Source organism: Megachile rotundata, chromosome 15 (assembly GCF_050947335.1).
Source record: "Megachile rotundata isolate GNS110a chromosome 15, iyMegRotu1, whole genome shotgun sequence".
In the NCBI taxonomy this organism is placed as follows: Eukaryota; Metazoa; Arthropoda; class Insecta; order Hymenoptera; family Megachilidae; genus Megachile; species Megachile rotundata.
This window is the reverse complement of record NC_134997.1, coordinates 11,261,914-11,275,834: the sequence shown is the minus strand read 5'-3', so window position 1 is coordinate 11,275,834 and position 13,921 is coordinate 11,261,914. Positions and strand designations below refer to the sequence as shown.

Sequence of the window (13,921 nt, the reverse complement as noted above, 5' to 3'; positions counted from 1 at the left end):
ACTACCACGCGTGGAATTACCACGCGTAGAATTACCACGCGTGGAATTCGCCATGCGTAGAACTACCACGCGTGGAATTACCACGCGTAGAATTACCACGCGTGGAATTCGCCATGCGTAGAACTACCACGCGTGGAATTACCACGCGTGGAATTACCACGCGTAGAATTACCACGCGTGGAATTTGCCATGCGTAGAACTACCACGCGTGGAATTTGCCACGCGTAGAACTACCACGCGTGGAATTACCACGCGTAGAATTACCACGCGTCGAATTTGTCATGTGTAGAACTATCAAGCGTGGAATCACCACGCGTAGAATTATGACGCGTAGAAACACCACGCGTAAAATTACCACGCGTGGTATCACCACTCATGGAATTTACCACGCCTAGAGTTCCCCACGCGTAGAATTACCACGCATTGACGTTCCACGCGTAGAATCACCACGCACTCAATTTCTACCCCTAGAATTCCAACGCACAGAATTAACCACGTCATGAACTACCCCATAGAACGAACCCCACACAGAATCACTGCATAACCTACTACCTCAGGCCTAATTTCTCGTAGAATGACCACATATTACATCTCAGTGTAATATTACGCGTGAAATTACCTCAGTAATACCACACCTGCAATTACCCGTCTACATAGCCATAAGCGAGAATATAATCAGTGTCCACTGTGGTATAAAATACCGATAAGGAGCCACAAATTCCTCCACTGATATCCTCCAGAGTGTCCAATTACGTTCGAGCAGACTGTATCTAGGTTCGATCAAGCCACAGCTGCACTACCGGGAAAAGGGTTAAGAATCACTGTGACAAGAGAGGGCAACATGAACGGTACCTTGTATCAAAACGATCACGAAGACTCCCCAGACGCCCAGGAAGACGGAACTGAATGGGGCCATTCCTAGCGGTGCTCGATCTTCGTCAATTGGGCATCATTCGGCTCAATTCTACGGGACAAAAAGAAACGAGAAGCTGAATACTGGTCTCTCGAGGACACGTGTTCGAGCCACGTGGTTCGTAAGTTCGTCACCGTACTTTAAAATCGATCAGCCGCGAAAGACACAGGGCAGTATGGGTAAACTCCCGTGGAAGTTTCACGTCGCGAAGACAAAGAACAAGTTCCGTAGGAATGAAACGACGAGTGGGCACGATCGATCGACGAGAGCACGCAGGAATGCCAGGACGAGCAGACTTTTAATTAGGAACGGTCACGCGAACCTGTTCGACCGTAGGATCGCAACAGTACTCGCGTCGGGCTACTGAACCTAGGCCAACCGGACTTAACTCGAGGCCGACATGTGTAGCCACCGATAAGGGGTAACTCTTCTGGAAGAAAGAAAAGACAAATCTGCAGTCATCTTTGTCGTGGAGGACGCTCGAAAGGGGGCGGGGTTCCTCCTCGACTACCCCCTCCCCTACGGCCCATTCTGTGTTCAAGTCCACTCCACCCCGTTCCACGGCACCGCTGTATTCTTAGGTCAGGAAAACTCGAGAGACCCTTCGATAGTCGATCGATCGATGCGATCTTTGTGGGTATCGTAGCCGCGGATCGGAAGAACGCGGCGAGTGTCTCTAACCTACACCGTCGTCCGGAGATAAGGGCACTCCGAGTGCGATGACTCGGCTCTCACCATCCGCTCCCTCGTTTTTCTTTCGCCGTTCCGTCACGTTTCTTACTCGAATTCGAGCGTCTAGCCGCCTCGTGCAAATTGCTTCTTTCGTTTACCCGGCTTTGACGAATCTCGCGTGAACGAGTGCGAAACGCGTCTAGTCGGCTCGCTTTTTAATTAGACCCGATTCGGGACCAGCGGATCGATCTCATCGGATTTATTACGAACTTTCGCCGTCCCTGCCTCGTCGACGGTGTGTCTAATCGACCGAGAACGCACCGTCGAGCCTTCCTCTCTGTTCGATCGCTCCACTCGAAAGCAATTATCGAACCCGGAGGATTTTCGGTTCCGATGGAGCTTCAATCGCGCTCGAGACAGCATCGTTTGATTCTCCGTCGCTTTAGAGCCTCCTCCTGACACTCTAGGGACTTTCGACTGCTCTTTCCCGCACGAATTTTAACCCGGAGATTTCGAACGATGATTCCGTCTTACCCCTAGCAGAGTGCAACGACTCGACTCACGGTTCCCGCTCCTGCGTCGACTCGTCCCATGGACACCGTCTAAATTTGCTCCGCGCAGTTCGATCCTTAATCCTTCTACCTATCCTGATCGTCTAGGGTAGAATTAACACCGATCCGAAGGTACACATCGAAGCCCGTACACACACTCGCGTATAACGCACACGTCCCGAGGTGTCCTGTCGACCGAATTACGGAGTCGGTCCCGTTCGATCGAGACGGTCCCCCATAAGGAGGATGATCGTTCCCGGCTGTAGCGAACGACGTGACCCCGATCGAATCCTCGCTGGCCTGGCCTGACCAGGAGTCGCGCGAACGTAACGGAAGCGGAAAAAGCGCGAACGAGCCGCCAGGAGGAGAGACAGAGGCGAGCCGCGTAGGGTCGGTCGGCCGCGAGCGACTGGTGGGAGAGGACGAGCGTGCGAATCGATCGGCAAAACGCGCGATGCGATGGTGCGGCCAAAATTTCGCGTGACAGGTAAACGGGTATGGCTCCTGCGCGAAATCAATAAACGGCGATCGACGGAGGAACCGAACCGACCGGACAGACAAATCCTGGCACACCGGAAACCGACTGGCCCGACCACCAGCCGGAACCGTTTTCTTACGGCCGATACTGACCGTGGACGACGAAAAGGACCACGTCGCTTTGCTTCTTCTTCTTCTTCTTCTTCTTCTTCTTCTTCTTCTTCCACCTCCTTCGACCTCCTCCTCCTCCTCTCGCTTCTTCGCCGGCGGCACACCACTCGGGCACCACTTGTACGTTACGCGAGCAGACACCACCGAATCCCGGAACACGCGAGCCAGTCGATGCGCCTCCGTCAACGGCACCAGCCTGATGACCAACCGAACGCGACCTAAACGAACGCTCGTCTTTTTTTTGCGCCCTGTCGGGATACACCGAATAATTTGGTTAAAAAGCGGTCTGCGCCTTGCGAAGGAACGACGAAGGAGGAACGACTGCCCTATGAGACCAGTGTATACGTTCCTCCTGCTCCCTCCGTCGCACCCTCTCCGTCCCTCCCGTCACCAGCCGATCCGTACTCCATCTAGATCTCTGTCAGCCGTGTTCCGGAGGCTGGTGACGCGCACGCGCGACCGCGTATCCTTTTCTCTCGCTCTTCCACCCTTCGTGCGCGGGCTAACTCCAGCTCGCTCTATCAAACGCCCTGGCCCTCCTCGGCCAGAGAGCCACATCGATGCTTCCGGACACGGGCAACCAGCGTTTCGCGCCTCCACGCGCGCTTCCTACGACCACGGCCATCCTCGTCCACCGACAGGACGTCTGCGCACTTCCAGGACGAGCCAAGGATGGTGCCTCCGAAGGGACGGAGCACCTGTGCGCGATCACCGTCATGCCACCAACGTTCTTACCAGACTTTTATTTATTTTTCGAATACCAACTTATGGGGAATTACGGAGGGGGTGATTGTCGGAGGTTAACGAGGTATTAGATACGAAACTTCCTAATGAATCGGTTATGTACTTAACGTGGGTTACCTATTTTCGGAATTACTTTTATTGTGTATTCGACGCTGAATTTCGGGTTTTTGGGGATTATGGGGCTCTCGAATTGAACTGATTTGCTGATGTTATGTACTTGGAGTTAGGTTATTATGTAGTGGAATAATTGGACCCTTTCGCGAGATAGCTGTTTAGGTTTTTGGTATAAATTGCTTTCCTTCATTGAACGATACGATATACCTTAACTGTGATACAAGCTTCTGAAATTGGCGTAGAAATTTGGGACTCGGTTTGAAATTTTTGCATTTAGAACTCGAAGTTAAATTTTTAAACGGCAAACCAGCCCAATCGCAGTAACGCTCGACATTCGTACTTTGAACAATTACCGTGCCCGATAAAATTCATCAGTCCTTTTTTAACCGTTTCGAAATAATCACAGATTCCCTTTGACGAAGTTAAATTGCTTGCACGAGACTTTTTGCCCTAGCCTTTGAGGGCAATGCCTCTGACATAGTTTATCCCAGAATCTGGCCGAACGTACTGTTTCAACCTTGTTTGCAATAATTAGCAATTTGACCGTTCAATTTAAGTTCCCCGGTACGTACCTGCTTGAAGTAATTAGCAACGTTATCGATAAAATCAATGGAGTCGTTTTTTTGTTTCGCCCTCCCGTTTCAAACGGCGAAGTTAGGATGATCGGAAGCCCGAAGCTGGAGCTAGAGCTTGAAACAATTAACAACCTTGCTGTTAAATTTAGCCAGCTATTTTCTATTCCGCCTCTCATGTCGGCACAAAGGATTTTGAATAATTAACCGGGCTGATCGAACGTAGCCGGTTGAATTTCATTCTGAAACTGAAGGTCCAAGGTGATCAGGGAAACAGTCACCTCGATGTAGTTTTCGTGCTCGGTTTAAGTTGGCCAGCTTCCACTTATTGTGTCACGGCTGTTGCTGTTCGACGACGTTCGAACAGTCGGCTGATTAATTCGATCAATCATCCAACGTCATCCCCTAGATGCAATTACTTGCCTCTTTAATAGAACCTTTTAATCTACGGGTTAGAGCATTCGAGGCACTTTTGGGATTTTTATTATTAAGGCTTAGATATTTGGCAGAATATTAAGGCTCAGATGTTTGGGAGATTTAAGCAATGTTATATGGACTCTTCAGATATTTTTAGTATACATGATTTTTTCAATAACTTGCTACTATATGAAATTTATCAAATGTTCAAAGACAAAACGAGGTCTGCTAAATGTTACCTCAGATACTATATGAACTCTACCTGTATGAATATTACTATAGAATACCCTGCAATATCACTGCATGTTTATCAAATATTCACACAGATAGGTCAAACATCCCCATACAAAATATAGCAAGCTAGCAGAACCTAACACAAATGATTAACCAGCTGACCACAAGTTCCATCAAATATTATCATAATTAATCAGCCAACCCCGAACTAAAATTGCTTCTCCAGATTTTTCTATTGTTCAAGGACATGTTCCAAGGCCACCAGTTAGAATTCTAGTGTTTCTCTGCACGGAGAATCGGAGGAACGAGGCCTGGAAAGCAGCGTTTCGGGCAATGCCGCTTTGAAAATCGATAAGCGGCTCCGCGTAGTCGACCAGTCAGGAGCTTTTCGGTGTATCCGTGCCGGAGATCCTGCCTGGTCACGTGGCGCTGCTTACGTTCGCGAAACACCATCGGCTTAAAATTACACCCTATCGTCGATCAACCCCTTTTCAAAAGATGAAGTCACTCGCGACTAACATTAAGCTTCTACTTAACAATTTAGGGAGACCAAATGACAGCTGCCTGAGAGCTTTCGGGAAATCTGTTAAAAATTGATCGGGAGCTTTCACGTTCATACGTATTTATTAACCGGAGATGCTATTTAGAACTAAATTCGAAAATAGGCTTTTAATATTGATACAATTATTGGTTCATTGATGGTGAAGATGTCTCGAGGTTAAATCTTAAAATAGTTTTTTAATACGTCTGAAATAATTAGAACAAAACATGAAATAATTAGAACAAAATTTAGAAAATAATGTAGGTGCTGTGAATTTAAAATTGATACACTTATTATTGGTATACTGATGTTTTTGAGGTTGTATCAAGATCTCAAAATCTTAAAATAGTTTTTTAATATATCTGAAGTTATTAGAACAAAATTTAGAAAATAATGTAGGTGCTGTGAATTTAATATTGATACAATTATTATTGCTATACTGATGTTTTTGAGACTCCATAAAAATCTCAAAATCTTAAAAAATTTTTTAATATATCTGAAATTATTAGAACAAAATTTAGAAAATAATGTAGGTGCTGTGAATTTAATATTGATACAATTATTATTGGTATATTAATACTTTTGAGATTCCATCAAAATCTCAAAATGTTAAAATATTTTCTTAATATGTCTTCCATGAAAAATTGCTTCACTGATGCACCTTTGTATCAATAAATAATTACAGATAGAAAATGATTAGTTTTTGAGGATGAAATTCGAAAGTTAAATTTTGTGAAATAACAGAAATAGTTTGGAAGTTAAACCGTGTTGAATTCGAGCAATTTTGGGGTGTTAAGTTTGATTGCATTTTGCAATTAAGGGTTGATTAATTGGAACGGTAGTGCATTGTGCAGCGCCTTTTTGTTACGTTGAATTTGCATTGTACTTTTTAGGGAAGTAATTCTGTGAGATGTAGTTGTACGGAATGCGGAATGATTGTTGCACGTGAAAAGCTGGTACAAAAAATCGATCGTAAGCCCTGCGAGGAAATCGTTGCGCCCCCTTAATCAGGAGCTCGTAGCCCCAATTACAAATGTCAGCACGTGACAGGGATGGTGGCGACTAAAAGACTCCTGTTTTTCGGCTTCATTAGACATCGACGTTTGCTCCTATTTTACACCTATCTGCTAACAGAAATCTATCTCCGTGAGATTCTTATTCAATCACGATTCTTATATTATTCAATTGAAATTTTTATATAGTGTCATTCAATAATTCGCGTATAATTCAATTACGATTCTATTATTATTTAATCAGGTATCGTGCTTTCAATCCGTGATATTTTTATTATAGAACCGCTGTATTTTATCCTTAAATTAGCTCTCGCAATTGTATAATTAATTTTGCAAATTTTGTATTAAATATGTATATGAGATGTTCATGATACCAGTTTCAGCACTCATTAAAATTAAATAAAATTGTAATTTAAAAAGTCTATACTTAAAATTTTATAGTATATTTAAAATTCTTCATCCCTTAGTACTGAATTATGCAATGGTAATGAAAGCGAAAATCGATAATCTAATTACATCAACTTCATTTGGTATAAGGACCAAAATTCATCCCTTAAATATTCAATCTTGAAGTGTCAATCAAAAATAATTCTGACAATATTCTCTAATTATGTCGTCACCAATATCAACTTCTCAAACATAATAAATATAGCTTTTCCATTTTTTAACACAAAAATAAAAATTTGGATCAGGAGGAAAATTCATCCCCCAAATATTCCATCATTTATTAATAAAATTCTGACAACATTTTCCAAAATTAATTCATCATCTAAACTTCTCAAACATAATAAATATACCTTTTCCATTTTTTAACACAAAAATAAAAATTTGGATCAGAAGGAAAATTCATCCCCTAAATATTCCATCATATATCAATAAAATTCTGACAATATTTTTCCAAATTAATTCATCATCAAACATCAACTTCTCAAATATAATAAATATACCTTTTCCATTTTTTATTACAAAAATAAAAATTTGGATCAGGAGGAAAATTCATCCCCCAAATATTCCATCATATATCAATAAAATTCTGACAATATTCTCCAAAATTAATTCATCACCAAACATCAACTTCTCAAACATAATAAATATACCTTCTCCATTTTTTAACACAACAATAAAAATTTGCATCAGAAGTAAAATTCATCCCCCAAATATTCCATCATTTATTAATAAAATTCTGACAATATTCTCCCAAATTAATTCCTCACCAAACATAAACTTCACAAACATAACCATTCCCATCTTCTACCACAAAAATAAAAATTTGCGTCAGAAGCAAAATTCCTCCCCCAAATATTCAACCTGCTATCAATAAAAATAGAAACCAGTCATAAGAATATATAATCAATATAATTTTGTCACAAAATTAATAAAATTCTGCCATCATTATAAAATCCAATAAAGTATACTAAGGGTAATTTCCTCCCCAGCAAACTCCGCAACATTGTACCAAAATCTTCATCCAGCGAAATAGTCGGTCACAAAATGGCAACAAATCCGTAGGCGGGAAAACGTAGGCATTTTCCGGCAGCAAATCCTCGTTTCCCCGTGAAACTTCGTCAATTTTAGCGAATCCCCAGGCATCGAGTTGAAGCAAGCAGTCGGTCGCGATAGCCATGCATCCGAATGTCTATGCACGCGGCTGCAACTGATTGCTACCCCCGTCTCACCCCCGTCCATCACTCCGGCACGAAGCTCGCTTGCTTGCCGGCTGCCCCGACTAGGATATTGAATTCGCAGCGAAAACTTATGTTTGTTTTATTCATGCCGATGCGACGGGACACCAATGATTATGGGTTATCGATGCTGTTCGACGTGCCGACCGCTTATGGCTATGCAAAAACTCGGGATAGATATTGGTCCACGGAGGGGAAAAAAAAGATTTGCTGTTTGACGAGCCGTGGCAGACGTATTCGTTTCCGTGTCACGCCTTCAACCCTTCGATCATCCCTCTCTTTTATTCCTATTTATTATCAGATTTAGGGACGGCTGCGGTTTTAGGGTTGTTTCGAGATATTTTGTTTAGCTGACACTAATTTTACTTCTCAATTTTTTTTTTTATTAATATTGTTTATTTTTAGCGAAGGTAACACTATTTTTTAGGGTTGTTTCCAGGTATTTTATTTAGTTGACACTAATTTTATTATTTGTCAATTCTTTTTATTAATATTTTTTATTTTCAGCAAAGGTAACACTATTGTTTAGGGTTGCTTTCAGGTATTTTATTTAGTTGACACTAATTTTACTTCTCAATTTTTTTTTATTAATATTTTTTATTTTCAGCAGAGGTAACACTATTTTTCAGGGTTGTTTCCAGGTATTTTATTTAGCTGACACTAATTTTACTTCTCAATTTTTTTTTTATTAATATTTTTTATTTTTAGCGAAGGTAACACTATTTTTTAGGGTTGTTTCCAGGTATTTTATTTAGTTAACACTAATTTTATTTGTCAATTCTTTTTATTAATATTTTTTATTTTCAACAAAGGTACCACTATTTTTAAGGGTTGTTTCCAGGTATTTTATTTAGTTGACACTAATTTTACTTCTCAATTTTTTTTTTATTAATATTTTTTATTTTCAGCAAAGTAACACTATATTTTAGGGTTGTTTTCAGGTATTTTATTTACTTGACACTAATTTTATTACTATTTTCAATTTTTTTTTAAATATATTTTATTCTTAACAATGGTAATAATTTTTTTTGTTAATATTGTTCATTCACCTTGTTAATAGTTTTAGTATTTTTCTGACAATTTTAATTTTAATTTTTTTGACTAATTTTATTGACAATTTACTCATTAGTACTATTTCTTATTATCATGAGTTAATACTATTTTTTTAACATCCTTGATTCTTGCTGTTATCAATAATTTTAATAGTTTGTTTGTTGTCAATTTTTTATAAATATTATTTACCTTTAATGAAGGTTTATAATAATTTTTTTTAATACTGTACACCTTGCTGTTATTAATAATTTTAATAGTGGGTTTGTCAATTTTTTTATAAATATTATTTACCCTTAATGAAGGTTTATAATAATTCTTTTTTAATACTGTACACCTTGCTGTTATTAATAAATTTAATAGTTGGCTTGTTGTCAATTTTTTTATAAATATTATTTACTCCTAATGAAGGTTCATAATACATTTTTTTAATACTGCACACCTTATTATTAATTTCAATACATTCTTAATAATTTTATTGCAAATTTTTTCACTAAATATTTTCACTAATACAATCTACTATTATTAGCAATAAAAGTAAATTTACCTTGCTGTAATTTTAACAATAATTCACTTAACTTTGCTGTCAATTTAGCCCTAATTTTATCACCCTTCACTCTGCTACTCTTATTTTAATTTTATCAGTAATTTCATTAACAATATTTATTAACTGCATTTCTAATTTAACTACACGGTAATTTTCTCGTTAATTCTGCACCATTTTATCCAATCATTTTTACATTCAATTTTGCTTTCGAATTGCAGTTTACATGTTTAGGGATAACAATGAACGAATACGTTCGAACACAGAAATTTAACATTCATAGTGGATTTCTTTTTTGTATGGAGATTCCCCGTCGATACGATGAATCGAGAAAATATTTAAACTAGGATGGAAAGGGCACGATAGTATAGGATGTATTTGGAAAATTGATTGATCGGTACAGGGGTGTTTGGCAGGCTTTCAATACCGACAGGTAGAGAAAGGAAGTGCTTTTTTTAACTTCCCGGTTTAACACTATTCGTCGTGTAAAATTAATATAAAATTCGATAGAATATTTTATTTATTCGATTACGAGGATTCCAATTACCAACAGTTTCGCATACCTGAAATACCGCCGTTATTCCAATAAATTTACAATCAAATTCTTTCGGATGCACTCATTGTTTTCGTCTGAAAAAATCGATGCCATGAAATCCGACAATAAGAGAAGACCGGTGTTTCGCCGAGACGGCAAAAGAAAAATTCCTCTTTGTCGGGTGAAAGAATAAAAAAATATCGTCCAATGGAAAAAGGATCCGGCCGAATGTAAAGGCCTCGGCGACAATAATGCTCTCCGTAACGAAGTAACGACAACGGATTATTGGCCGCGAAGGCAATATCCTGTCATCTGTTTCTGTTTCTCGCCGCGAAAATGGACGTACATTTTCCTCAGGCGTATCTTACGGGCAATATATCACGAGCTATCGACAACGCAGGCCCCGTGTAATTAAAGGGACGTCACTGCTTTTGGAAACGCGCACCCTCTTGCTCGAGGCGTTTCTTCTTTACTCTACTTGCTTTTTATTTTTTCGCCCGAAAAAGATTGCCTTATTCTTCGATTTTGTATACTTTTTTGAGCTAATTCTGTGGACTAATGCATTTTAGGGATGTTCTATTATGTACATTTATGTCAATAATACTTTAGAATACTTTTGAAGGAAGTTTTGAATCCTGCCATATATGGAGAGGATACTTTACAATGTTTCTAGAAGCAATATGTAAATGTACAACTATGTTAGCATAGAAATATCAAAGTTTTAAATATTTACTCTTTTTCAAATACTTCTGAAGGCACCTCTGAATCCTGCCATATATGGAGAGGATAATTTACAATGTTTCTAAGAGCTATATATAAATATACAAGTATGTCAGTATAGAAATATCAAAGTTATAAATATCTACACCTTTTCTAATACATCTGAGGGCACCTCTGAATCCTGCCATATATGGAGAGGATACTTTACAATGTTTCTAAGAGCAATATATAAATGTACAACTATGTCAGTATTGAAATATGAAAGTTTTAAACATCTAATCCTTTTCAAATACTTCTGAAAGTAACTCTGAATCCTGCCATATATGGAGAGGATAATTCACAATGTTTCTAAGAGCAATATATAGATATACAATTATGTTAATACAAAAATATCAAAGTTATAAACATCTACTTCTTGTTATATTTTTCTGAAGGTATCTTTGAATTCCTGCCATATATGAAGAGGATAATTTACAATGTTTCTAAGAGCTAAATATTAATATACAACTATGTCAGTATAGAAATATAAAGATTATAAATATCTACACCTTTTCTAATATTTCTGAGGGCACCTCTAAATTCCTGCCATATATCAAAAGGATAATTTACAATGTTTCTAAGAGCTATATATAGATATACAACTATGTCAGTATCGAGATATCAAAATTATAAATATCTACACCTTTTCTAATACTTCCGAGGGCACCTCTGAATCCGGCCATATAAGAAGAGAACAATTCACAATGTTTCTAAGAGCGGTATATAAATATACAATTATGTCAGTATGGAAATATCAAATTTATAAATATCTACACCTTTTCTAATACATCTGAAGGTACCTCTGAATCCGGCCATATATGAAGAGGATAATTCACAATGTTTCTCAAGATGCTTGAAGCTTAACTCTTACAATAAGACTCACTCATGACGCACCTACGACGTACTCACGACGCACTCATGACGCACTTGCGACACACATATGACGCACTCGTGACGCATTAGTGACACATATTGTATATTGATGTTATCGTGAAATAGGAAGTTAAAAAATAGTGATAGAAAGGTGTATATCTGTCCGATAGGTGGTAAGGTTTAACGACGAGTTCTCGTTACTTCTCGTGTTGGTTGTTCGCGTCGTATATTCGAGTCGGCCAGATTTTCTGCTCATTGTCAGAAGTAAAGACCCCTCGACACTTGTTGCTCGCCATCGACATTTGTCTGCGGCCCGACGTTCTATGCGCCCTGTGCATTTCGCTTTCGTGGTTGCATTCTTTGTCATGTTACACGTGTATATAACACACACGTACGCGGTACGTGCACGTACACGCGCCGAGGACAGACTTCATAATACCTACGGTTGGTATTGCGTTTCCCTTTACTTTCTACAAGCTGACGAAGAATGCCCAGCCACTGCTACTAACGATTGTGTCTGCGTATGTACCTCCTATACCATTCAAACTTTTGCATAATACACGGGGAGATGGTACCTCGTGAAAGAAGAGAGCCCGGGTTTTTTGTTCATTGGTAATCATCGTTGGGATTCATTTCGTTCTTCGAATAGGGTTTACACACTTTCTTTGATAAATTATTGCTGCTTTACAGCTGCGGAATTTCAGATCTCTAATTTTAAGATTTTGCAGATTCGGATTTGCAAATTTTTGGTGTTCTGAGGTGCAACGGGTACAAATTTTAGTAAAATGCAAATTTCCTAGGTTCCAAATTCCCTAGATTCCAAATTCCCTAAGTTCCAAATTTCCCAGATTCTAAATTTTCCAAATTCCAAATTCCCCAGATTCTAAATTTTCCAAATTCCAAATTCTCCAAATTCCAAATTCTCCAAATTCCAAATTCTCCAAGTTCCAAATTCCCCAGATTCTAAATTTCCCAAATTCCAAATTCCCAGATTCTAAATTTCCTAGATTCCAAATTCCCCAAATTCCAAATTCCCTAAATTGCAAATTCCCCAAATTCCAAATTCCCTAAATTCCAAATTCCCCAAATTCCAAATTTCCCAAATTCCAAATTTCTCAAATTCCAAATTCCCCAAATTCCAAATTCCCCAAATTCCAAATTCCCCTGATTCTAAATTTCCCAAATTCCCCAAGTTCCAAATTTCCCAAATTCCAAATTTTCCAAGTTCCAAATTCCCCAGAGTTTAAATTTCCTAGATTTCAAATTCCCCAAATGTTAACTTCCCTAGATTCCAAATCCCTCAAATGGAGAATTCCCTAGATTCTAAATTTCCTAAATTGCAAATTCCCCAAAATCCAAATTCCCCAGATTCTAAATTTCCTAGATTCCAAATGCCTCAAATGGCAAATTCCCTAAATTGCAAATTCCCCAAATTTCAAATTCTAAACTTCAAAAGTTCCTAAAATCTTCCAGATTCCAAAGATTCTTTAAATTTCAAAAATTCCCTAGATTAAGAAATTTTCAGATTCCAAAAATCCCCTGACTTCCAAAGATTCTCCAAACTTTAAAAATTCTCTGGACTAAAGAATTCTCCAGCAACCAAAAATTCCCAAACTTTCAAAAATTTCCAAGATTCCAAAATTCTTGAAATTCACAAAATTCTCCAGGTTCCAAAAATTTCACAAATTCCTAAAATTTCAAAAATTCCCCAGATTCCAAAAATTCCCGAAATTCCTCATCCTCTTCTCTCAGACCATCCAACCTTCCATACATCCAAACATCCCCAACTTGTTCATTTCAGAAGTTTATGTTCCTCCTACAAATTATATTATTTTTTTATGATTATTTAGCGACAGCAATGGTGTACGTCACGCGAGAGCACGAATCACCAGACGGTCATCGTAATTGATAATTTGATAAGTGTCGCGCGATCCGGGGAAACGTTTTGTCGGTTTTCCGCTCCGTTACGCCGCGGATTTCGACCCGGTTTCTTATTACGTGCCTCCGTCGCGTTTCCTAAGGAACCTCGATTACTATCGCGATCAGATACCACGGTCCT

At 39.0% G+C, this 13,921-nt stretch overlaps 1 protein-coding gene across 5 annotated transcripts in view; it reads right to left on the bottom strand.

The window, feature by feature from the left end:
• The window catches only part of CARPB (Carbonic anhydrase-related protein B), a 40,980-nt gene that overhangs the window by 22,074 nt on the left and 4,985 nt on the right, over positions 1 to 13,921 (bottom strand). Inside the window, exons 1-2 of one of the 5 annotated variants that reach the window (XM_012286057.2) lie at positions 2,767 to 3,153; positions 853 to 964 (exon numbers count right to left, since the gene is read on the bottom strand). In XM_012286057.2, the coding sequence (XP_012141447.1) occupies positions 853 to 916 (64 nt within the window). In that variant the 5' untranslated portion in view covers positions 917 to 964; positions 2,767 to 3,153. Of the gene's footprint in view, positions 1 to 852; positions 965 to 1,052; positions 2,075 to 2,119; positions 2,693 to 2,766; positions 3,154 to 13,921 lie in introns of those variants that run through there. The other 4 variants (XM_012286058.2, XM_076539973.1, XM_076539972.1 and 1 more) reach the window with 4 other exon arrangements.